The sequence below is a fragment of the Ovis aries genome, chromosome 2, assembly GCF_016772045.2.
Source record: "Ovis aries strain OAR_USU_Benz2616 breed Rambouillet chromosome 2, ARS-UI_Ramb_v3.0, whole genome shotgun sequence".
NCBI lineage: Eukaryota > Metazoa > Chordata > Mammalia > Artiodactyla > Bovidae > Ovis > Ovis aries.
Genome location: NC_056055.1, coordinates 225,057,377 through 225,084,687, shown reverse-complemented (window position 1 = coordinate 225,084,687; position 27,311 = coordinate 225,057,377). Strand labels below are relative to the sequence as shown.

At 41.9% G+C, this 27,311-nt stretch overlaps 1 protein-coding gene across 2 annotated transcripts in view; it reads right to left on the bottom strand.

The window, feature by feature from the left end:
- The window catches only part of ACSL3 (acyl-CoA synthetase long chain family member 3), a 70,570-nt gene that overhangs the window by 17,467 nt on the left and 25,792 nt on the right, over positions 1 to 27,311 (bottom strand). Inside the window, exons 2-7 of one of the 2 annotated variants that reach the window (XM_027965239.2) lie at positions 15,418 to 15,834; positions 5,574 to 5,751; positions 4,271 to 4,380; positions 3,085 to 3,223; positions 1,327 to 1,477; positions 34 to 157 (exon numbers count right to left, since the gene is read on the bottom strand). In XM_027965239.2, the coding sequence (XP_027821040.1) occupies positions 34 to 157; positions 1,327 to 1,477; positions 3,085 to 3,223; positions 4,271 to 4,380; positions 5,574 to 5,751; positions 15,418 to 15,795 (1,080 nt within the window). In that variant the 5' untranslated portion in view covers positions 15,796 to 15,834. The remainder of the gene's footprint in view (positions 1 to 33; positions 158 to 1,326; positions 1,478 to 3,084; positions 3,224 to 4,270; positions 4,381 to 5,573; positions 5,752 to 15,417; positions 15,835 to 27,311) is intronic. The other variant, XM_042244308.1, reaches the window with a different exon arrangement.

Sequence of the window (27,311 nt, the reverse complement as noted above, 5' to 3'; positions counted from 1 at the left end):
TCTTAGTATCTCAAATCACAGAAATTCTGTTACCTGATCTGCTAAAGTCTGTGGTGAAGAGTAGCCGATGCGGCATCCATGGGAGAGACAGACAAGCTCAGCACTTAATTCTAAGACGTGGGCCAGAGGCAAATATCCAATGTAAACATCTTTCTCCCTAGAAGAAAAGGAAGATGCAAGAAGCAACAGTCAGGTGCTGTTTCTGTGAAAAGTGACTGCAGTGGGGGCAAGCTTTAAAAGGCCATGGGAGGACCCTCTGGGCTCCACGTGTGCATGCGTGTGTGTGTATGGCAGAGCCTGGGTGTCAGGGGAAGAGAACTACCATACAGCTCCTTCTGAAGCTGAGGAGGCAGACACACAAGGAGGTGGCTCCATTTCCAGTCCTCCTGGAAGGTGCTCCCTAACTGAGCACTGCACAAGCAAAGCTCTAGAGCAGAAGAGATCAGCACTCGGAGGGTGTAAAAACATGAGGGATTCTGAAGCACAGAAGAAATCCAAGGAGGGATTTGATAGCTAATGGGATATCAAAAAGGACAGTTCAAAGAGAATCCACAACTGCCTGCCAGGAATCTCAGGAAGAGATTCTTGTTCCGAAAGTTAAATTATACATTATATAATAAAATGTGTATGTATACATGTGCATATTATTTCAAGAACTGCTTCCACTGTCAAAATATGAAGGGCAACTTCCTAGAAGGAACTAGTTGCTCTTAATTTTTTTCCTGAAAGTTATGCATACATAAGAGATTTCTATCTGCATCCCCAAATTCAATTCCACAGTAACATGTGTGTATTTATAATCGCTACACTTAAAGGCAACAAAAATATCCAACCGCTTTACAAGATCAGTCATCACAATACTGATTCCATCTCCGGGAATGTTATCCTCACTTCCCTAAAACTCCCTCCCGTCTGGCTTCCTCACTGATCTCTTTCCCATTCCCAGAGACCCACTCTCCCCCTGCTACTACCTGACTGTGCCTTAAAAGGAAGAATCAGAGACTGAATACAGAAGCTCAATAAATATATCCACTAAGTATTATCTGTTTACTGGAATTATAATACTGAGGTAAGAAAATGACTAGATGGTAACAATATGAACTGATAAAAATATTTAAGACATTTAAATCAGGTCAAGTTTGCACTTTTAAAGTAAAAAGTAAATATTAACAATGATACCTTTTAAACCCCACAACTATAATTATTTTGTAATTTTAATGTCTTTTTTGAAGAAATGCCTAACTGTAAACAGACTCTGAAGGACTAACTTGATCATATACTATGAAACGACAGTAACGTAAGTAATTAACGTAAATACCAACATACCCAAGTTCCGGAATCCTCTCTGCCATCCCAGTGATCCCAGCAATGATGTTGCTATGAGAGATCATGACCCCCTTGGGGATTCCTGTGGATCCGCTTGTGTACATGATCACTGCAATATCTGAGGGCGCTGGTTTGCTGAGGGGTTTGTTTTCTGCATTAGAGAAGACACATACTCCTGAGAAATTTACCTATATCACCAATTTTTTCATAATCATTTGTTAACTCAACAACTATTAATTGTACTCACACAAAGGTCGATAAAATAAATCAAGTCCCTACACATGAGACATAGTCTACTTGGACAGATGTACACAAATCTATAATTTATAAGAGTTATGAAGAAAAATAAAGCAAGACCAGGTGAGAAAATGTTAGGAAAAGGGGCAGGAAACGAAGGTGAAGTAACTGCCAGGACCCCATCGTGCAGTCTCCAAGGTCATGCCTACAACTCTGGATTTCACACTGCGTGGAAAGCAACGTCATTTTGAACAGGGGTTTGTCCGCAACAAGGATCACATTAGCTACTGTGTGGCTACCTAACTCAAAAAGGAAACAACAGAAGCAGAGAGACAAAAGGCTATGCCAGTGACTCGACTAAGAAATTAGACTAGGGTACCTAGGCATTTGCTAAAACTATTCTCTACTTCACAGTGTGAAGCTAACATGGCTATACTCAGAATTCTTCCCCCTTTGGCACAAGCCCAGGAACAGCAGGCAACATCCCAGACAGGTGACACAGTAGAAAAACAAAGAGAAGTAGGTCATGGACAGCACCACTTCTCTGCCTGAATTAATCTTGGAACTACCCTAAACATGGTCTTCTTCAGTAAACAGGGAAAACATTTTAAACTTGTTCCCAAGTGCACCGTTGCTCTCGTACCCGTCAAGATATATTTCTTGACAACTGTTATTACTCAAGTTCTTGCTTCCTAACCTGCCATTCACTCCTTTGTCCCATGGTGCCATTCTCCACTGCCACCACTTTCTAGGAACTGTTCTCTGAAGCTCTGGCCAAGAAGTCCAACGGTGCTTTTGCAGTCCGTGTGTCACTAGGCTCCTCCAGTGTGCCTGGTCCTATGAAAGACTCCCACCTTCTGAGAGGCTCCTTCCACTCAACCCCCATGAATCACACACCACCCATCTTCTTCCTTCTTCTCCAGGCAATTCGTGGTGGCCTTTGAAGGTACCTTTCTCTATGGGTGTCACCTACTCCCTTGGCTTTAATTAAAACCTGCTCTCAGCTTCTAAATCTTTTAACTCCAAACTTAACTCCAGCATACTAGACTTGTACACGCCACTGCCCACTACAAAGCTGTATCTGAATGTACCATGTACACCTAAATTCAACATGCACAAAATTAACCTCAGCATAACCCTGTTTCCAAGCCAAGTGAAGTATAGCCCTACCATCCTAATAGCTTTTATGAAATCCTACAAGTTTAATGACATCATTTCTAAAACTAACTTTAAACTATCTAAAAAGGAGAACAGGAAAACTGTATCATGTATAAAAGTATTTTAAATTAATTTCAAATAAATACCACTTTTAGAACATTCATAAATTAATGTTTGTATTTTTCCTTAAGTTTCTTTTTAAAGGGTAGATGATGGTATACTTAGGGTGACCTTTCTTCCCAAAGTGATGATCTGGAAACCAGTTTATCACTTGATCTAACTTTAGAATCAGATATCTGGATCACATCTAGAGAACACAGTCACTGCAGAACATACACAAGGAAGCAAGGAACCGCCACATACCCACGCTGGCCTTGGCTCCCAGAGCCTGCACGGCGGCCATGGTATGCACGATGACGCCCTTAGGGAACTCAGACCAGGTCGGCGGCTTTCCATCTACAGTGATGATGTGCCGCAGGCGAGGGACCAGAGAAACGATGTCCTGGAAAAACACAAGGATTCACTGCATTTTTCTCTCAACATGAGTGAATGTGTGTGCGTGCTCAGTCATGTCCGACTCTGCAACCCCATGGATTACAGCCCAGCAGGCTCCTCTGTCCATGAGAATATCCCAGCAAGAATACTAGAGTAGGCTGTCATTTCCTATTTCTGGGGATCTTCCCAATCCACAGATCAAACCCACATCTCCCGCATTGGCAGGTGGAGGCTTTACCACTACGCCACCTGAGAAGCATATTCTTTATTACTCTGTATTAATGAGCTTGGCAAATAATACAGGGCACAAGAAAAGTAGTTTACCATGTTTCAAATTATTAATTTCTTGCCTCAAAATAGCAAGGGTGAAGTGCACTGGCATGACTACCCCTTTTTTCAAATGGACAACTATTGGTTTGGAATATATGTTGCTATTTTACAACATTAGATTTACTGTGTATACCTGTTCTTTGGTATACTTAATCAATAAAATTAATTCCTTGCAAAAATGGGCTTATAAACACACACTGCCTGAACTACAGGGTAGCCAAATGTTCCCCATGCTTTAAGAGGCAAATAAAGATATGCGGAGAGAGGAAGGGGATGCTCTTATAAGCTTGTTTTTTTTAAAAAAAAAAAAAGTCAGATATTATTGTTTTCATAGAGAGTACAGAGACTAAAACTTCTTTCTCCCATAGTTTCATAAAGTCGTTAACGTCCCTTTAAAAAGTTCTGAAACTTGTACTCAATGTTTCAGAATAAGTGAATTACTAGTTTTAAAAAACCCTTAAAATTAAAAATTTACTGAAAATAGATGAGCACAAGATAGAAAAGCTGTAACCCCTTCACCTTCCACATGGATTTGGAGCTCTGTGTGCAACTTAAACACAAATATATATGAAATCTACTTTTTCTTTCCTAAAGGAGACTAAATTATGATATTCCCCAACATTTAGAGAGATTTTAAAGATCATAAAAGAATTAAGTTTAATAATGAACTCATGATACTGAAAATTCTAAAGTATGGGACAGTTATTAGAAAACTAGTTCTCACCTTCAACTTTGTCTGCAAGAGTTCTTTACTAGTAATGATGTTGGTCACCTCTGTTTCATTTAATCCATGAACAATTGCTGGACCGCCTAGAGTAGCATACAGCGTAACAACTACAGGGAAAAGAAAGGGCAAGTCAAATACTTGGACGTTTCATAGATGTACGAAGTGCAATTAAATAAAGCCTCTGACCACTGACGGAACATCTAAACCCTAAAATGTTAGATCCATAATTTGTGATCTAATTGTGCTGTGTTATTCTAAATTATTTTAATATATTAACATGACGCCTACTCACTCTTCTATAATTCCCCCACAAAATTTCAACATTTTAAAATTTTGTTTTCTTTCACCTACAGATGCTACTCTGGAACTGTAATGTTGATTTGACTTCTAAAATGTCAAAGTCATAGATGTTAACTATTTGATACTAAAATATAAAAAGTATACCAATAAAATAACACACTGAATGTCATATTTAAGATATTATTTCTTTTAAAAAAATAGCACTAATGAGTGGTAATACTATTCTACAGTAGAAAAATTTTAAGAAAAAGTCTTAGAAATGCCAAAATTAAATAATAATGAGGAGGAGGACTTCTATATGCTTTCCACCTAACTCAAAAGAGTTAAACAAAGTCACTTTAAGAGATAACTAAAGCTTCTTAGAAGAAACACACTGTAAACCCAAACCTGTGAAAACAAAAAGGTATACCAGTTTAAAAACAAAATACAGTGGAGGCATTTATAACAAGAAACTTGATGATAAAAATTATCTTTTCCATTTCATCTTAAATATAAAACAATGTCCATGTTTAATACCACAATTGACACCATAACCTCTGAACGAAACTTCTTGGACTACCTCACAGGCATCACAACTTCCACAAGTTGTGTTACAGTTATACAACATAAAAATTCTCTATCGTTTAACTAGCAGCTAGGTTTGAGTATTGGAAGTGCTTTAGAGGCCAGCTGTCAACTGTAGAAATGGCCTAACAAGATGACACTAACTTTAAAGGACAATTCTGAGAAGGGGTAGCAGAGCCATGACCCACAGGTATAGATGTAGTTCCCCAGACCCAGAAAGTCCCCTCAGAATTGGTTCAAGTCCTCTTACTATGTGGGTAATTTGTTCCACAACTGGTTCCTTTTCCAAAACAGACCAGTATGTCTTAAGTTGTAACAAAGATGAAAATTAACATCAGAATTTTATCTCAGGAGGAAATACTTATCATAAATAGTAAGCATCATCTCTCCCATAACACTAGGTCCATGCTTCGAGAAGGTAAGGAAGCCCACGTACGCTGAAAATTATACATGAAGCAGGCCTGAGCAGCGACCATCCACTCAGCCCTGGTTTCACAGAAGATGGCGATGGTGGTCTTCGGCTTCTGACCCAGCATCTGTAAGCCATTCCCAAAATTAAAGGCTCTCACAAAGACATCTTCATAGGAAAGCCAATTATAGCTTCCAAGAATAACCTGATAAAACAAACAAAAACACACACACAAAGAGCTTTCAATCATCAAAGTATTAATCTCCAGAAGGATGCCAGGATGTGTTCCAAATTTCAACAGAAAGTTATGTCTGTATATAAACTATTTAGTTCTAACAAAGCTAGAAAGCAAGTTTCAAGGGAAAACTATTTTGAAAATTAGCTGTTTTGTGGTTATCTTCTATGACAATGCAAATTTTCTGCTAAATTTTTATCATTCGGGCAATTGTTTTTCTTTTAACAATAAGTTCTACTACTTAAAAATTATTGGATTTCAATATCAGACAGTACAATATGATTCACAAACAGACACTGGCCAGACCCAAGCTAACAGAAATGTTTACGGCCATTCAATTTGAACTGCTGTAACTAATTCTGGATACACAAAGTGTTGATAAGACAAGTCTCCATTGATACAGCCAGGCAGGGTGTAGCTATACTAGTCACCAAAGTCCCTCTGGAGAATACTCACTGGCTCAGCAGGGCTTTCATCATTTCATTTGTGCAGGTAACATCAAGTCTTACCTTAGTAGAAATCCCCTTTCAAGTGTCTTTAGGAATTTTCTCCAACTTAGATCAAACCATAAATTCCTAATTTTACACAGATTAGACAGAAAGCTACTCTTGCTGCAAAAATACATGGACAGTTCCCAAACATGCCTGTGTCATTAACATATGTCTCACACACCTTAAAACCACCTAACCATATTCATTTTCAAAAATGCATTTCAATAATAGAAATAAGCAGGTTGGATGAATATAAAAATGGAAAAACAGTTGAATACTGCCCTCTAGCGTCCAATTCCAAGTTGGACTTGAGAAATAAATTCTTTGATGGATAAGGGGCTTCCCATGTGGCTCAGCTGGTAAAGAATTTGCCTGCAATGTGGCAGACCCGTGTTAGATCCCCAGGTTGGGAAGATCCCCTGGAGAAGGGAAAGGCTAACCACTCCAGTATTCTGGCCTGGAGAATTCCATGGACTGTATAGTTTATGGCAGAAAAACATCTACTTCTGCTTTGACTATGCCAAAGCCTTTGACTGTGTGGATCACAACCAACTGGAAAATTCTTCAAGAGATAGGAATACCAGACCACCTGACCTGCCGCTTGAGAAATCTGTACACAGGTCAAGAGGCAACAGTTAAAACTGGACATGGAACAACAGACTGATTCCAAACTGGGAAAGGAGTATACATCAAGGCTATACATTATCACCCTGCTTATTTAACTTATATTCACAGCACATCATGAGAAATGCTGGACTGGATGAAGCACAAGTGGGAATCAAGACTGCCAGAAGAAATATCAATAACCTCAGATATGCAGATGACACCTCCGTTATGGCATAAAGTGAAGAAAAACTAAAGAGCCTCTTGATTAAAGTGAAAAAGGAGAGTGAAAAAGTTGGCTTAAAACTCAACATTCAGAAAACAAAGATCATGGCAACTGGTCCTATTACTCATGGCAAATAGATGGGGAAACAATGGAAACAGTGAGAGACTGTTTTTGGAGGGCTCCAAAATCACTGCAGATGGTGACAACAGCCATGAAATTAATTAAAAGATGCTTGCTTCTTGGAAGAAAAGCTATGACCAACCTAGACACCATATTAAAAAGCAGAGACATTACTTTACCAACAAAGGTCCATCTAGTCAGAGCTATGGTTTTTCAGTAGTCATGTATGGATGTGAGAGTTGGACTATAAAGAAACCTGAGTGCCAAAGAATTGATGCTTTTGAACTGTGGTGTTGGAGAAGACCCTTGAGAGTCCCTTGGACTGCAAAGAGATCCAACCAGTTCATCCTAAAGGAAATCAGTCCTGAATGTTCACTGGAAGGACTGATGCTGAAGCTGAAATTCCCAATACTTTGGCGACCTGATGCAAAGAACTGACTCACTGGAAAAGACCCTCATGCTGGGAAAGATCAAGGGCAGGAGGAGAAGGGGACGACAGAGGATGAGATGGTTGGATGATTGATGCGATGGACCTGAGTTTGAGTGGGCTCTGGCAGTTAGTGATGGACAGGGAAGCCTGGCATGCTGTAGTCCATGGAGTCACAATGAGTCAGACACAACTGAGCGACTGAACTGAACCTGGTGGTTAAGGCAACTGAAATTAAGATACTTGTTTAACTTTAGTAGTCCCAAACTCATTGCACCCTCCCCCCATGAAATGCTCAGCACAAGGAGCTCCAGTGACTTCAAAAGGAGCTCTCTGGGGGTGAGAAAGCAGATGAGAATCTGACCAAAATGTGTAGGAATAGAATTATAATTTTTAAGAATTTCACACTCCAAAGATAAGCCTATGAGCTACCTCCTAGGTTCTAGATCTAAATGAGTTTCATAAGTTTCAGAGAATATATGTGCTCTGAAAAAGTACTAGATATATGACTGAAATATATAAACTCAAAAGATGCTGCAAAGAAATCAAGCTAAGAGTTTAATTCAAGTGTAAGGGAATTCTGAATTTAATTCTTTAAACCACTGAATTTTCTAGGAGTGATCTTTCCCATAAAGATTATATTTAAGGGACTCTCCCTACACTGTAATTTTCTCTAATTTCTGCTAGAAAAGGCTTCTGATCCTAACTTGGTCCCTACGGTTAGTCCAACCTGGAGGTTAAATTATCCTATCCCCTGCCTATACTGTTGAGAACTGCTGAGGAATAACAAACTTTTAAAATCCAGGATCACAGATCTCACCATCCAGCAATCCTACTGCATTTCCCTGGCATATTCATTTTCTCACCCTGTCTGAAACCCCTCTACTCAAATGTCCTCCACTCTTCCTCTCTCCCTTCTCCATTTCCACCTGATGACACTATCTCACACTCCACTGAGAAATTAGAAATTAAACAGAAACTCCCTCGCTTTCCTACCACCAAGTTCAATACCGTACATGCACACACACAGTCTGCAGTCCCCAGGGTATGACAGTGGCTGAAATGTCCCTGAAGGTAATCCGACTCACTAGGACTCTGAGGAGCTTCCTAAATTGCCATCTCTAGTCCTGACTCGTACTTGGATATCCAAGCTACTTTTTCACTTGAATATTCAACTAAGGATGACTTTAACTGATACTCCCCTCAAAACAGTCACTTCCTCCATCTTACCCTGTCATCCTAGCCCATCTCTCCTGAACTAATGAATGCTGACTGGCCAACTTCCACTCTTATTCCTCTTTAGCTCCTTCTCCCTACAGTAGTGAGTTTTTAAAAATGTAAGTCCACGTACTGCCCTGCAAGTGTTCTGCCTCTCCAGTAGGAATGGAATCAGAACACCACAGTCTGCCTTACAAAGTCCTAAGGGCCCCAGACTTTGGCAGTGTCTCTGGGCCCGTCTCAAACCCTCTGTCCTGACTCACTGCCTATAAATACAACTTTGTCCTTTCTGTCCTTCGAACAGGCAGCGCGGGAACCAGGATGAGGCAAGACAGGTGCTTGGGACACAAAAGGTAAGGAGGCACTCAGTCTCCGGTCTGAGTGCCACTATGAGCTCTGCACCCTCACGCTTCACCCAGCTGGGTTCATTTCTACTTCAGAGCCACTGCACCATCCTGTCCCACTGCAGAGAGGGTTCCTACCAGATCTTCACAAAGCTAGCTCCTCCGTGTCCTTCAGGCCTCCGCTAGGCCATCACTGACTCGGAGAGGCTACCCCTGATCTCCAATCAGCTTTATTTCTTTACAATTAAATCTGTTACCTTCTTACTTATCATCTCTCTTCCTCCCATACAAACGTAGGATCCAGAGAAGAGTAACCTGTGTGTCTTGCTCAGCAGTGTCTTCCAGTGCCTAGGCCACTATTAGCACATACCGGGCACCCAGCAATTATTTGCTAAATGTGTGGAAAGAACTGGTGCAACCGAACAACTTCAGCTCACTCTGGGCCTTGGAGTCTTCCACCTCTCCTCCAGAAGACTCATTTTCTAAGAGATTTCTTTTTTAAAAAGTCTATATGCACCTGATCATTTAACTTCCACGGCTTCTTTTGTTCTGATCATCCTTCAATCATATACGTCCTGTACTCCCACCTCAAATATTCTTTTCTGTGACCCACGAGACATAAACATGTCTGACTGTCCTGAGTCAGGAAAATACACAACTAGTGTACCACGGAGTCTGAGCAGTTTCTTCATCTGTAAACCTACTCAAGGGCTAAAGGATCCCTCCAGTCACTTTGCTCTCTCACAGTTGATTGGCTGTATTCTTACTCTGTGACAGGTGTGACATACACACAAGTAAACATCAGTGCTATCATTCAAACTGTTGCTGCCAGAGCCACAGGAAATCAGGAATTTACTTTTGTTCAGGAACCTATAAAATTAGATGCCTGGATCATGCTGATGAGGAAGGCCTCTTATCTCAAAAGAGAACTATAAAAATATAATGGAGATAAGATACAGAACATGCTATAAAACAAAATCACACAATACTTAACCAGTCAGGGCCCTGGAGAATGAGACAGTCTATAAAAATTAACTTTTCAGGTAGCTGAGTTTAATCTTTATCAGCATTAAAACTTTTACTTTAACCATGCAGAATAGAGGTATTTCAAAAGTATATACTTCCTACCTTTGACTAAGTTTACATTTCTCTCTGCAAATGAGCATCATTCTAAAGAAATTATTGTGAGGGAGCCAGAGAGAGTGAAAATATTCAGTAGATCTGGACAGTTGGTGATAACCATGATGATAAGAAGGCAGCTAACCTCAACTAGTGTTTACCATGTGCTAGGCATACTGCAAATAATACTCACAGGAATTCTAAGATAGTGACTATTATTATCCCTATTTTACAGATGGGAATATTGAAGCATCAAGAGAATAAACATAATTTGCTCAAATCCCACAGCTATTAAGTGACAGACTAGAATACGAATCCAGGCAGACTCACTCCAGAGTCTAAGCACTAAACCACACACTCCAATTGCACTACAAAAAGGAGTTGGGGTGTTATTGAGCAGGCGAGTAAGGCGGCCTGACTAACAAGTGTAAAAGGTCTGTGTTTGAATGGACTGCATAATAGTAGAGGCCAGAGTGGAAGCAGAAGACTTGCATAAAAGAAAGGAGGGGGCGGGGCGGGAGTGGAAAGAGCAGTGAGGAGGGAAATGAAAAAAGAATCAGACTCCTGGGTTTCACCTTGAGCCACCTGGTACACAGGAGAGCCTTTAATAAATGGCAATGACAGGGTGAGGGGCTAGTGTGGAAAGGAAAATCAAGACTTCTGGCTGGGGAGAGTATTAATACAATAACCAACCACAAATTCTGACCAAGAGATCAGCCATTATTCTTTATATAAATCAAGCATGTAAATATCCTAATAAGTCAAAAATAAAAGTCATACATGTGCAAACAGGATAAAAATGTGACTCAAGAATGAAATAACACAAAAGCAGGCACTAAGAGGAAAAAAAGCTAAGTCAACTCCTAAGAACAGAAATGAGTATTTCTAGTATCTTTTTTGAACAATTCAGAGGAAGTAACACAGTGAAACTTCTCTTTCTAAGCACTATGACTGCATAATTCCTTCTACTTTCTTCAAAGGTATGTAAAACATATAGGGAAAAAATGTAAAGTGTCTCTGGTAGTTAGATCACTAAATGTTTAAGCTGGTTTCATGTTTACTGTTTCACTGTAAAAAAAAAACTGTTCCAGAAAATCATCATTTCATTGTTAATTAATTTCAAAAAACATCACTACAAGCACTTGCTTCAGCAAGTCTGAAATCAGGAGCTACCAACACTGGTTCCACATGCTTCACTCGGCCACAGCTTTATAAGACCGTACTGAGACTCAGAATGACAGCACAACAGTCCTGGACAAGCTTGCTGGGCCTCAAGGACACAGCAGCCTCTGCTTCTCTGCCTTCTGTTCTTCTACTCATCCCCCCAGAGACCTGTCTTGGTGAAGCTGACAGTATCAGCTTGCCCACACTACTGTAATATGCCCACACTATCATGGCCAAAACTATAGCAGAATCATCATCACGACCTTTTCTTCCACTTACCTTCCCTTGGGAGCTCAAAACAAATGGGTAAGATAAAATGAAAACCAAGCTTCAGAGTTCATAGATTTGAAATGAAGGTTTCAGTATCTTTGTTTTAACCATGCCAGGTACAGCCTAGGGTTAATTCCCAAAGCTCAGTCTCCCAAAATAGGGAGACAACTTTTGGATATTGCTCATCATTAGCTTTCTTTTCCAACATAAGATTATCTTCAAATATGGAAACTATTAAATGATGATACACTTCAGCAAAAATATTTCCCACTCTCAGTAAGAACTCTGAGCAAAGGCCACACTGCCTAAGCAACTCTACTCTTCCACGGAAGGGCAGGCTGTGAAAGGTCCCCTTGCCACTATTCCTTCATAGCCAGCTCTGCTACAGCTGCAAGACAATGGCTGTTAAATAAGAAACCAAGGGGTGGGGGTGGGGGGAGCCTAGTTTAAGACACAGGGGAAATACCCCTGTCCAGCGTGCAGACCCACAGTTGCAATGCAGACCAACAGAAACTAGAGTCTCGGCTAATCCGCGGTATAGCACACCTTCTTGAGAAAGGTAACAGAAAATATTTGCTTCGTTTATGATACACAAAACCTACTTTCCCAATGGGACTTCCCTGGTGGCTCAGACAGTAAAAGCATCTGTCTACAATGCGGGAGACCAGGGTTCAATCCCTGGGTCGGGAAGATCCTCTGGAGAAGGAAATGGCAATCCACTCCAGTACTATTGCCTGAAAAATCCCATGGACAGAGGAGCTTGGTAAGCTACAGTCCATGGGGCCGCAGTCAGACACGACTGAGCGACTTCACTTTCACTTTCCCAATGAGCCTAATTTCAAATAAGAAGAAATATTATGTATTTTTTATATCAAAGTTTATATAAAGGCTTTTGGAAAAAGTTTGATGAATCACATGCAAATTCATTGGCAAATGTCAGTGTTAGGCAGACCCCCGACAGTGACGTAGTAGAGACAGAAAAGACTGTTAACTGAAAATACTTTTTCTTGACTTCTAACTCTTTTACTGGAGTTCAAAATATTTTTCTGTTGAATAAACAACGAATACAAATGCACCAGGAGGGAGGAAAAGAACGACGTAACACTCACACATACATACAAACACACATACAAAAACATGCGCAAGGCGTAACAACTTTGCTTGTGACCACTGGGTTATCCGGCCACATTTAAGGAACAACTATGATAGCTCCAGGAGTTTATCTTGTCCTAATTATACAGATACTTGAATTAAGAAGAATTTCATATTCACCATATTTTTCTCCTTTTCAAATACTTGGGAACTAGTTTGCTGCTGTGAGTGCTGAATGACTGAAAAATAGTGCTAACTCCATAGAACGCATGTGGTGTGTGGGGGAGACAAGAAAAATAAAGCTTTCTGCTAAGATAGGATTTCTGTGATATATGCTACATTAAAAGTAAGAGAATCCTATCTTTGAATTCAAATAGCAGTAGGAGCTGTCAAAGGACGAAAGTGAATGTTTATTTTAGATACAAAAAGCACAGAAAAAGAAGGCAGAGTGAAAAACTTCAGCACTTAAAAGGTGTTTTCATTACCTTTTATAACTACCAGATCTCGCAAAGACAGAATGAAGGATGATGGTATGTATAACCATAAAAAGTAGTGACTAAATATGACAAAAATCAAACAACACTATAATAAAGTATTTTGCAAATTATAATCTATAGGCTAGAGATGAGTAATCAGACATGTTTAACCATATGACTTCAATTTCTCGAAATGTGCCGTTAACTAACCACAGCTAGATTTCAACTTAGCACCCCCTCCCCCCAAAAAAATCATTTAAGTGAGGCAAAAAACTAAGTCAGCAAAAGAAATATGAAAAATGCCTTAAAAGTAGAGTGAACATAGAATTTAAGGGGGCACTGTTAATGTCTGAGTAACAAGTACAAGTCAGGACTGTTCATATAAAAGCAGATAAAATATCAGTCTATTTGACGGTTCGGAACACATACAGATTCTGTTGTCCAGAGTTAAAATGGAGTTTTTTAATTTCTAGGACTTACTGATATTAACTTGCTTGACATCTCCATTATGTTTCGAAGATGACTAGAATTTGTGTGGTAAAATTCATGGACCATTAAGTAAAACAATATCATTCTCAACCCCACCACCACCCCTTCCCTATACATTAAGTAAAACAACAACACACACACACACACACACACACACACACGCACATTCTGCAGTAACAGGAGGAAACGCGAGCATCTCATTCCATCACTGTGGTTACTTGGACTCTCCTCCAAGATCTGGTACTTCCTTCATGACCAATAGAAAAAAAGGCAGCTGGAGTCAGGATGTAATTGGAAAAGGTAGTTAAGAGAAAAACAACTTCACCTACACAGGTATTAAACCTATAACCTAGCCAAACTCTCAACTAACTGCAGATCATCTTACTGACTCTAAAAAAAACTTTATCTTCAATTTTCACCTACCAGAGCTTCAAGAACAGTTTATAAGAAAAACACGCACCTGAGTTTATAAACAGCATTTTCACGCCATTTCTATTCTTCACAGCGACTGCGCCATGGTTCTTTAGTCACTCATACAGTTCTGCCCAGTGAATTCCCAAATGATAACGGAAGCTACAGCATTTACACTAGACACCACAAACTGTTCCACACACACACATATAGAACATATACACATACACACACACACACACACACACACACACACACAAAATCTCTCCCACGTTCTTTCTGTCGATTCTCTCAGGAGCTCTGAGCTGGGATTAGTCTAAGGAGCACAGAGCTAGTCAGCCTGGGTTCTGGTCCCAGGGGCGGCCCTGCCAGCCGTGATGCCCTTGGGCAAGTGGCCTCTCTGTGCCTCAGAGCTATCATCTGTAAAGGAGGGACACCCCCATCACACTAACCCGTGGGGCCTTTTTAAGTCTTATCTAAGTTGACAAATGTAAAGCTCTTAAAGCAGACTGGCTCATCAGGAATGCTAATAAAATGTCAGGAAAGATCATTACTTCCATGTGAAAGATAAAGACCCTGAGGCAAACTTGTTACGTAGCTTTTCCAAAGTCACACACAGCTGGTGGGTGGCAAGGACAAGGTTTCCACCCACAGCCTGGATCTGGAGTCCGGGCTCTGAGCCACTATGTGACACTGCTAGTAAAGGAGGTCTTATCCTCTGTTTTCAAATCAATAATGGATGGCTTAATATTTGTGAAAAGAAATTCTCCAGAAGAAAAAAACAAGGCATTTGTCACAACCAAAGTACCAAGACATTAAACATCCAATGGAACTTACGTTATAATCATAAAAAGCAGGTCACACCCCAAAACCCAGAGCAATCTCAAGCACACAGGTGCTTCTGGAACTACCAGGGAATACAGTTTCAAACCCAAACTGCCCTAGACCTTCTATTCCAAGTCTTATAGACACTTAGGTGGCTCAGAAGTGCTCCACACTCAATATCTTTGTAAAATTCAGAACAAATCCAAACCAGGGGTACAGAAAGGGAACAGTGCAGTCTAGTCCCTTGTACCTCTATTTCTCCTGCCACGTCAGCAAATTCCACTAGAAGCAGGTCGCATTTGTCCCTTGCCACCATTTCTTAATTCAGAGCCAATTCAAAGGCCGTGAAAGATCACATTACCTTTTTAAAAACTTTTCCATTTGGTTGCACTTCATCTTCCTCATTTAGGATTTCACGTGTTCCCAAGAGTCTTTTGTCCTTGAATTTGTTTTTTGCATGCATGAAAACTTTATCGAGTGTATCACATCCAGGGTATAATACGGAGGCCAAACCATCCAAGCTGTTAACAGATCTGTATGCAGAGTCAGGTGTTGAATTTACAGGCTTTGCTTTAGTTCGGTTTGATTTTTCTTGTCTTGACTCAGACAAAAAATAATATGGAATGTATGTTAAAATAGTATAAAGTGATATTATGAACTGTATGAAATACAAAAGAATGGGGTTGATGGTGTGCTTCAGCTTCATGGAAGACGGTTTTGAAGACCCGTGGTTATTCATAGTGTTCAAAAAGGAGAATTAACAGCTTTCTGTAAGACTCTAGAAGGAAAAAAAAGAAAGTTATTGGTCAAAAATCATTCTCCAATAATTTTAAAGGGAAAGTCTTCACATTAGTTAGGCAGATGACTTCCCCCGCACCCCCCATAAGCAGCTGCTGGGATACTGGCTGCCAGCAACATACTGTCCACTCCTGCTATTTGTGGGACACTCATTTTGTGCCATTATCTATTAACCATGGAATTTCTACAGAAAAGCTCCCACATCATTCTGTAAACAGGTGGCTTTTCCAACCTAACCCCAGGTAACCACAAAGACTTCCCAGTGGTGAGGAGAAAGCAAGCCAGCGGACCTACAACAAGATGGAGACCAACACTGCACCCACTTCCTGTTCTTCAGGGTCCCATTACATTCAGGATGGCAAACACAGTACAAAAGCCACATTCTCCTCTCTCCCGGCCCCTGGAGCCACTCTTTCTTTCCCAGGGCGCCCCCTTGTCTCACTCCAGGCAGCGGCAAGCAACTGGAGTTAGCCAACCGCATGAAATTCCCTTTCCACAGAGATTCTAGATATTTTTCACTTTAGACAGGTTACATTATAAAGCAAGAAGGCAGCTGACTTTGATCATTTTATATGCTGCATTTCTCTGATTTACTGAGAATCTTCCATGTGTTAAGTCAGGGACTGGTACGGAGAAGGAAAGAGCCTAAGCCTCTCCTCCCATGGAGCAGATACATTCCTTGGGAGAGTTTAAGACAACTAGCGCCAGGTGGTGGGTGAGAAACCCCATGAGGAAAGAGTAAGCCCAGTCAGGGAAACACGAGGTGACCAGGCAAGGCCGCAGAGGCCGCTCTAGGACGCAGGAGGGCCTCTCTGGCCAGTGATACCTGAGCCAACTGGGGAAGAAGGGCGCTAGGCAGAGGATGCAGCCTTCGTACCGCGGGTAGCTGATACTATCAGTTACCAAACTACCAACTACTCCACCCAGCTCTACCTCCAGGACTGTGGCTTCTGACACTCTTCACCTCCACGCTGCAGAAATTCTATTCCAGCAAAGTGTGGCCGAGAGCCCCAAGGAATCCCTCCGCCCCGTCTCCGCTCAGGGCAGAAGATCTACTGCGGATGCAGCAAAGCACGAACATGGGCACTGTGGCTCATCAGGTCGACGAGGGGAGAGCAGCTCCAGACACCAGTGGCTGCAGCCAAGGCCAGGACCCCATTCAAGAGCAGAGGACAAGGTGCTGCCCCTGGAGCAGTGGGACAGAGGTTCTCCACAAGCCAGAGAAGCAGGCTGAAAGGATACAGAGCCCCTTAGCAGTCACTAACTTAGGACTGACTGAGCTGGAACTCAAAACAGACAAGTTCAAGTTCTATGGCACTGGAGAAAACAATGGAGACACTGGTTGTGAGCACCTAAGATGCAGCTGGTAGGTCCACAATAGAAAACATGCCAAAAGGAAGTTTGGCATCCAGAGAAGTTCAACAAAATCATGGAAGAGACACCGAGGAAGACCCTTCCTGGAGCCAGGGAAGCTCAAAGACTGCCTCAAACACAACTCCTACAAAGAACATCTAGTCTAACTGGACACACTGTGGCGCATCTTAGGGCCTAGGGCTTTGTCCAAAACGGGAAAGCAATCGACTAGCTAGCAGTGGACAATATGTGCTGGGTGTGGCGCCAAAAGAGGCAGGTCATGGAGACAGATGGTTAAAGGGAGCCCTACTAAAACCGTACTGTCACCCCCTGAAGAGGGTACTTCCAAGTAACTGCATGTGTTCCCAAGGCTGGGCCCTGAAGGAGCACCATCAGAGGACACCCACTGCAGAAAAGGTGAACGTCGCCAAAACCGGTCAGCTAAGTCACTAAACAAGCAAACAACACAGGGAGGTGTGGAAAAGGAGAGGGGGGTATTAGTCTTTAGAACTGCTGCAAGATATCTAAAATGTCCAATTTACAACAAAAAATTAGCAGGCATGCAAATCAACAGAAAATTATGACCCACATATCGGGGGGAAAACAGGCAGCAGAAATCCTCGAGAGACCCCAAATGTCAGGCTCAGCAGACAAGGTATCAAAGTAGTTTTACAACTATGCTCAGAGAACTAAAGGAAACCATTCTTCAAAAATTAAACCACAAATTCTGAAATTTTTACAAGGTAGGGAACCCCTCTGAATTTGCACACACATAAAGAAGCAGCCAAAGACTTTGTGAGAAGCCAAAGACTCCCAACTCATCTCTGGGCTCTGTTCACCATTCCCAGCTCTCTTCTTTGACAATGTGTTAGACAGTACCTTAAAGAATGAGTCCAAAGGATCTAGATTTCTGCCAGAAAGGGAATGGGGAGCCTCTGAAGGTTTCCATACAGACAAGTGGTACAATGAAACCAAGGGCCCTACCACTTCCAGGATACCAGAACTGCAGAGAACAGATGCACTTAATAACCTAGGAGAATGATGTTACCGCATTAAGTACTCTGAAATTTAATACTGCATGTTTCTATCTTGAATTTTAAAATACTGTGATTTTAAAAAACTAATAACAACCCACTCCTGTACTCTTGCCTAGAAAATCCCATGGATGGCGGAGCCTGGTGTCCATGGGGTCGCAAAGAGTCGGACACGACTGAGCGACTTCACTTTCACTTTTCACCTTTATCCACAGATGATATGACTGCATTATAGAAAATCCTGATGAATACACTGAAAACCTAACAACAGAATTCAGCAAAAGATCGCATGATATAAGGTAAATATTAAAAAAATCAACTGTATTTCTATACACTAGCAATGAATAAAGAAAAGTGAAGGTAAGAAAACTTTTTTTTACAACCCTTTCAAAAACACCTAGGATGAGATATAACAGGAAGTACAAAACTTGAAAACCACAAAAAATGGTTTAAAGATACTAAACACCTAAACAGAAAACATTAAGGATTTTAAGACTTAATATTGTTAAAATGGCAACATTCCCCAAACTGATGTACAGATTCAATACTGAAGCTTATCAAAATCTCTGCTCACTTAAGAGAGTTTGTTACTCTTAAGAGAGTAATTGTTTCTAAAATTCACACGGAAAAAAATCAAATCAAACTAGCCAGAACAGCCAAAACTTCTGAAAAAGAACAAAGTTAAAGGGCTCACACATCTTAATTTCAAAACTTAATACAAAGCAGTATTAATCAAGACACTGTGCTACAAGCAAAAGGACATGCAGACTAATGGAACAAAACTGAGAATCCAGAAATAAACCTTAGGACAACTGATTTTCATTGAGACAGCAAAAAACACAACAGGGAAAAAATAGTCTCTTCAACAAACAGTGAACAACTGGACAGCTACATGTAAAATAACAAAGATGAACCCCTTATACCATACAAAAAAATTAACTTAAAACGGATCATAGACCTAAATATAAGAGCTGAAACTATAAAAACTTCAGTAAGTACTAATCACTGAGAATAAGCAGTGTTTCAGGAAGAGTACAGTAAAAGGAAGAGGTGGGTTCAGGCCTTTTCTGAAAAGTCTTCTTGGCCCAAACAGTAATTTACTATGATCTTCAAAGTGTGGACAGAGGAAGAGAGATTTTGAATAGATGATACATATAACGTGAATAAACACCAAAAGTTCAGGAAACAATCAACCACCCAGGAGAGCAGGGTAGGTATGAGGAGATGAGGGCAGGGTATTAAGGACCCCAAATTTTAAAGATCAAATTGTTGTGGCCTTTGATGCTGAGGAAGAAACTTAGTTTACATTCCAAAGAACAGAAACACACAGTCTTAGAAAAAAAACTGTACACCAAGGATAACCTGAAGGCAGTAGGAACTGGAGGGAAGGAAATTACATAGAAGATAACAAATAATCCTCTCCTCCACGGATCAGGAGGCTGTGTAGAGTATGACATGGAACAAGCAGCTAGGATCCCTGGCTCCTAACTGCCCAGAAGGTGGCAAAGGTGGCAGCTGTGCCTGCAGCCTTTCTAACAACTGAAATCTTTCTGCTTTAATACCCAAGGGTGGTTCTGTACCTAAATCGCAAGCAGAATAAAGCCGCAAGTTATAGCAGAGGCAACGAAAGGAGGACAAACAGTGTGGCGCCTTCAACCGAGACCGAAATACAATGAAGAGGCTGGTCAGTGGCTGGAAGACTCGGGCAAGGGAGGGGAATACAAGTCTGAACATAATGGGTTTAAGATGTCTGTGAGTCATCCAAACACACCAGTTGTGAAAGTTAAAAGGAGTCAGAGCTGCCCAAAGAGAACACACAGGAGATCTCCAAGATAAGTTCAAGAACAGAAAACTTTGGAGGGAAACCAATGCCAAGACTGAGGAAGGGGAAATCCCAAGGAAAAGATAAATGAAGGAGAACTTGGAGAGGGCGGGGTTAGGAAAGTCAAGGGAGGAGAGAGGCAAGTGGTGTCAAATGCAGCCTAGATGCAACAGTCACATGCAAATAAGACATTTGACTTTTCTACAGTGTTTCAGATAAACTAGGTAACAAAACTTAGGTCAATTGCATCCTTCCTATCTGCTCAAGTATCTATAGAAAATGTAGACTAGTGTTGACTGAAATAAAAAGAATATACAACCAAAAAGTCGAGTGTTTTATTTATGTTTTATTCTGCAGACATACTGAGGACTGAAGCCCAGGAGACAGGCTCTCAGATAGCTCTGAAGGACTGCTGCAGAGAGAGAAGGATGGAGCCAGGGTATAAATGAGTTTTGCAGAAACAAACCAGGTAGTTGCACATCAAAAGATTTCTGATAATTGAAGAAAAAAACAAACACCAAGTTAATGAATTTATTAGTGCCTTTCTATGCATAGGAAGATGCAAGAGCCCGGCTCACTGAAATCATTCCTTTGATATGCACCTGAACTGTCTAGGGCCGGCATTCTGTTGTTCTCTGCCCTCAATCTCCTGAGGACTCAGTTCAGGCAGCTGCAGAGGCTTGTGGCTTCCTGGCCGCAACATCCTTTGTTTACTGATATGAATGGCCACATTCTTCATCCACATTAGGAAACCAGTCACAGCTACTGCATTATGTTGCCACACCTCAGAATATGATGATCACCTTCCAGAAAGCAAACCTGAACCATTAAGTCTATTAATCTTTCCTTCACAGTGTCGAGGTTTCAAACCTAGTTTAAGAAGGCCTCATCCATGCCAGGATTAAACCACTGGCACCCTATGCCCTATATTTTTTCTAGTATTTGCAAAATCTTTATATTTAATCAACATGGAGTTTATTTTTCTCCATTGTGTAAGGGAGAAAGCTAACTTTTTCTTTCAGATGAACTGTCTGAACCATTTATTAAATAAATCATTTTCTCAATTAACCAAAGCATCACCTTCAATAATAAGTTACAGTTCACACTTGGATTCAGTTCTCGACCCTGTTCTGTTTCTTGGATGTACCTGCCTACAGCCCTGCTAACACACCACACCACACCAGGGACAGGCTCACAGCAGCGCTCCTTTATCTGTGGTCCATGGACCAACGCTTCAGAACTGTCTTGCTGCTGCTGCTGCTAAGTCGCTTCAGTCGTGTCCAACTCTGTGCGACCCCAGAGATGGCAGCCTACCAGGCTCTTCGTCCCTGGGATTCTCCAGGCAAGAACACCAGAGTGGGTTGCCATTTCCTTCTCCAAGGCATGAGAGTGAAAAGTGAAAGTTAAGTTGCTCAGTCGTGTCCAACTTCGCGATCCCATAGACTGCAGCCCACCAGGCTCCTCCATCCATGGGATTTTCCAGGCAAGAGTACTGGAGTGGGGTGCCATTTAGTGAAAGTGAAAGTGAAGTCGCTCAGTCGTGTCCAACTCTTTGTGACCCCGTGGACTGTAGCCTACCAGGCTTCTCTGTCCATGGGATTCTCCAGGCATGAGTAACTGGAGTGGGTTGCCATTTCCTTCTCCAGGGGATCTTCCCAACCCAGGGATCGAACCCAGGTCTCCTGCATTGCAGGCAGATGCTTTAACCTCTGAGCCACCAGGGAGTCTCAGAACTGCTAACTGCTAAGTCACTTCAGTCGTGTTCAACTCTGTGCGACCTCATAGACGGCAGCCCACTAGGCTCCCCCGTCCCTGGGATTCTCCAGGCAAGAACACTAGAGTGGGTTGCCATTTCCTTCTCCAATGCAGGAAAGTGAAAAGTGAAAGTGAAGTCGCTCAGTCGTGTCCAACCCTCAGCGACCCCATGGACTGCAGCCTTCCAGGCTCCTCCGTCCATGGGATTTTCCAGGCAAGAGTACTGGAGTGGGGTGCCATTGCCTTCTCCGCAGAACTACCTTAGAGCATATTTAATGGAGATTCCTCAGACCCATCTTTCCCTCTCTCACCTTCCGAATACCTACAAGCTGAAAACTACTGGTGGACTCGGTTTTAAACAGCAACCATGGGATTTTAATGTACACTAGTATTTGAGAACTGCTGTCTATGGGGTCGCACAGAGTCGGACACGACTGAAGTGACTTAGCAGCAGCAGCAGCTGCTTTAAATATCTGATAAGGCCTTCACTAGTCACAGTTTGCAAAATTTTCTTATCAATTCTTATAGATTAAGATCAGTTTGGGGTATTCTTTGGAAGGACTGATGCCAAAGCTGAAACTCCAATACTCTGGCCACCTCATGTGAAAAGGTGACTCATTAGAAAAGACCTTGATGCTGAGAGGGATTGAGGGCAGGCACAGAAGGGGACAACAGAGGATGAGATGGCTGGATGTCATCACTGACTTGATGGACATGAGTTTGAGTGAACTCCAGGAGTTGGTGATGGACAGGGAGGCCTGGCATGCTGCGATTCATGGGGTCGCAAAGAGTCGGACACGACTGAGCGACTGAACTGAATTATATATAAATTTTAAAGATTTAATATTTCTTTATGGTGAAACACAATTTAAAAAGATCAAAAAGGAACAAATATGTATCACTTATATGGAATATCTAAAAAAATTATACAAATGAACTTCTTTACAAAACAAAAATAGACTCATAGACATTGAAAACAAACATGGTTACCAAGGGGGAAAGGGTGGGAGGTGATAAATTAGGAATCTGGGATTAACAGATAAACACTACTATATACCAAATAGGTTCAAAAAAAATACAAGGACCTACTCTACAGCACAGGAAAATATATTCGATATCTTGTATCTATAATGGGAAAGAATCTGAACCTGTAATGGAAAAAAATCTGAAAAAGAATATATATAAATGAATCACTATGCTCTTCACCTGAAACACTATAAATCAACTACATTTTGAGATTTATGGGGAAAAAAAATACCATGACAAGATATTCAAAGAATTTCAATAAATTTTTTTTTTAATTCAAGCAATAAAAAGGAAAACTGGGCAAAGAACACATACAGAGAAGCCCCAAAAAGGAAAAGCAGATGGCTAAAACATACAGACAATATGTTCTCCTAAACTTGTAATCAAGATTCAAATGAAGGCATACTAATTTCAATCCAATAGTTTCACAAACATGTAAAAGACTACAATCTCCAGAGTGCACTAAAGTAATCTGGCAGTATTTAAAACACACACACACACGCTTGGCAATCCCACATTCAGAACACTATTCTACAGAAAAGCAAGTGCTTACTAAGCACATAAAAACAAGAATTCAATAATTCATTTGCCAAACAAGTATTGAACACAGACTCCACACCCAGAACTCTTTCAGAGGATGAAGTCATAGTCATAAACAAAATCTGGGAAGCAAACAGACCACGCACAAATCACTATATACCAAGAGGTAATCAGAGCTACTGAGAAAAACAAAGCAGGTGCAAGGGAATAAATTCGGGAGAGCAGACGACCGCTGCATCATAAAACGTAAGAGGCGGCATCTCCCAGGGTGTGAGTAGACAGTCACCTGGATACCTGGGAGAAGAGCACTCTAGCTGAGCCCAGGGAGGAAGGGGACAGTGAGCAGAGATGAGGGTGGAGAGGATGCTGAGAGGGACCAGATCCTGCAGGGCTGGCACCACCATGAGAACAGAGCTGGCACGAGTGAGACCATCTGATCTACTGTGCAAAGGATGACTGCGGCTGCTGCGGGGGCTCTGATGGGGATCGGATGATGATACTGGCAGAGATCAGAATGGGGATGAAGGAGGCAGTGAGAAAAGACCTGCTTCTGACTCTGTTTTGAAGGTACAGCTTTGGATACAGTGAGAGAGAAAAAGAGGAGTCAAAAGCGACTCTGAAGTTTGGGTCTTGAGACAAATGAAGTTTGAGACATCGAAAAAATACTGAGCTGCATTTACTGAGAAGGGAAGACTGCAAGAGGGCAGATTCTGCAACCCCCCCCCCGCCCCCGGCCCCCCAAAAAACAAAAACAAACTAGTTCTGTTTGATGAGAGATAACTTTGGGAATTCTCAGCCTATTTATGATATGTCAACTGTGAGACTGGCTGAGATGACCTCAGACGTGAGAACACATGCAGATGGCAGGCCCTGAGGCATGCCAACATGTAGAAGGGCCAGGAGAGGGCAGGCGAGGAGCCAGTGCTACAGAGGAACAGAAGGGTGGAGTCGAGGAGGACCGATCAGCAAATGTAAACCAAGGCACCACTGAGTTGAGACTTCACATCCATTTTCAAAAAGGAAGGAAAAAAAAGAACATGACAAGCACTGGCGGGAGGCGGGAGTGGAGAAACCGGAACACTTACTGATGCTGGTGGGAATGTAAAATGGCACAGCTGCTGCTGAAAACAGATGTCCCTTAAAAAATTAAACACAGAGTTAACACGATCCAGCAATTCCACTTGTGGGTATACTTCCAAAAGAACTGAAAGCATGGACTCAAACAGATATCTGTATACCAAAGTTCACAGCAGCATTTCATACCAGCTGAAAGACAGACACAAGCTGAATATTCAAGATAGGTAAATGTATAAACAAAATGTGATTGCCACACAATGAAATATTATTCAGCCTTTAAAAAAGAATGAAGTTCTGATACATGTTATACTCTGAAAACATCACGCTAAGTGAAATAAGGCAGACACAAAATGACAAATATCTGACTTATATCTGCAAAGGCACAGAGACGGTGAGTTGCCAGGGGCCAAGGGAATGAAAGCTGTGTTTGCTGGATGATGGGAACGTCTGGAGACAGCTGATGGTGCACAACAATGTTAATATCCTTAATGCCAATGAACTAGACACTTAGAGGTGATTACAATGGTAAATTGTTATATATTACTACAATTTTCAAAAAAGGAAGTGAAAAGAAAGTCAAGTGAAAGTCACTCAATTGTGTCCGACTCTTTGCCACCTCAAGGACTATACAGTCCGTGGAATTCTCCAGGCCAGAATACTGGAGTGGGTAGCCTTTCCCTTCTCCAGGGGATCTTCGCAACCCAAGGATCAAACCCAGGTCTCCCACATTGCAGGCAGATTCTTTATCAGCTGAGCCACAAGGGAAAACAACAATTTTTTTTAATCCCCCCAAAAAAAGAGGAGGGCTGAAAATTAGACACTGGATTTGACAATGTGAAGGTCACTATCGACCTTGAAAAGACCTGAGGTTAAACATCAGAGCCCAACTGCAGACAGTTAAAAAAAAAATAAGAAGAGATCTCTAGGAAGAGGATTAGAGAAATGAGTAATAGGGCAGAACAAAGCAATTCCTTTTGTTTTAAGAATAAAGAGACACGGGAATTCCCTGGCAGTCCCGTGGCTCGAACTTGATGCTTTCACTGCCAGGGCCCAGGTTCAATTGCTGGTCAGGGAACTAAGATCCCACAGGCCGTGTAGGGTGGCTAATAAAATGTACAGTAAGAGATAGTATACCTTGCAAGGACAGTGATGGCTATGACCCCAAAGAGGAAAGATAAGGATTACAGTCATTGCTCTGAATCCTAGGAGGAACGTTTCCAGGAAACTCCTGGGATACTCCAGCTGTCTACGTAAAATGACACACTACAGTCAGCTCTCCATATCCACGGATGCAGATGACAGATATCAAGGGTCAACTGTGTGCAGAAGACAGTAACATCTTTGGGTAGGAGAGAGGGTGAGCATGGGACCCAAGTGGAAGAGGCTGGCCTCAGACAGGAACAGGAAGGCATGTGGGTAGGAAGGAGCTGGTGGGAGATCGTCTTCTGGGTGCTTCTCTGTGATCCGAGTAACAGGAAGCAACACCAGCTAAGAGGGAGAAAGAAAGGAAACAACTAGAAAACTGAGAAAGAAAAGTGTAAGACAGTTATCTAGGAAAACAGGAGGGCGAGTGGAGTAGGAGACGGCAGGCTCACCGGCAGCCCACAAGGCCCGCCCTGTGTCGGCAGTCGTGGATGAGCAGTGAGACCGACCACGGCGGCCGCGCGCTTCCCTGCCAGGGTCAGCTGGCGGAGCGCGGATGCACACCAGGGAGAGCGGAATGGACCAACGGCGGGATTTTATCAGGCAAGCACCAGAGCACAGCAGGGTAAAGCGGGGCAGGGGGAGACAAAGAAACAAAGACTATTTCGAAGGCAGCAAATAAAATGACTGATATGGGAATTTTAACTTGAGAAGGAATACCATGAGGAGGCAGAGGTTTATGAGAAGGAAACAGATCAGCAGAATGAGATCCTGGCTTGGGTTATAGAATTGCTGGAGTTGAGGTACTAAAAAGGAGTAAGTTGGAACCACAGGCGGTAGTAAGCAGTCTGCGTAGAATGTCTGAAGTTAGGATTGCTGAGGGTGTTTAGTTACTGCTCATGGGGAGGTGTAGATATAGTAATGGAGAAAGGGGAAGCAGAGGCAGACTGGAATATGAGAGCATTTAAAGACAGGAGGCCAAGGAGCGGAAAAGCTGTGGTACTGGAAAGACTGAAACCACGAAGACTCATGATAGGATAGGAGTACCGAGTGATAGAAAGCCTGAGGTTCTAGCATTCAAGGAACAAAAGGAGAGCTGAGTACAGCAACAAGGAATTATGGTAAGCAGTACAGTTGGAAGGCAAGGCTTAGAGGATGTAGGTAGTACTGCTTCAAAGGCAAAAAACTGTGGAAGTAACCAGATTAGGCCCAAGATGGAGTAGCTCATGCTAAACCCCATGTCACCAAAGTACAACCTGGCTAAGTTTCTGTGCTCAGCTTTCCCAGAAACTGCAGGCGTTTGTCATCCAATCAGCCCTGACTGCTCAGCACAAGTTACTTGACCCGGCTCCATTCCCACCCTTTGCTCCATATAAAGGAAAGTAACCCTCTTGAACCAAGCAGCAAATGCCCAGCATAATTTCCTTTCTCTCACTTATTGTTATCTATAAAAATCTCTTGCTGGGATTTCCCTAGAGGTCCAGTGGTCAAGAATCTGCACTTTCACTGCAGAGGACACAGTTCAATCCCTAGTCAGGAACTAAGATCCTGTATGCCACGTGATCTGCCGGGAGAAAAAGAAAAAATCTCCTGCTTTGTACAGCTTTTTGGAGCTCCTTTCTGTCTGCTAGACTGGATGCTGCCTAAACCCTGAACTGCTGAATAAATCCTACTAGATAGGAAAATTATCTGAAAAATTTTTTTTGA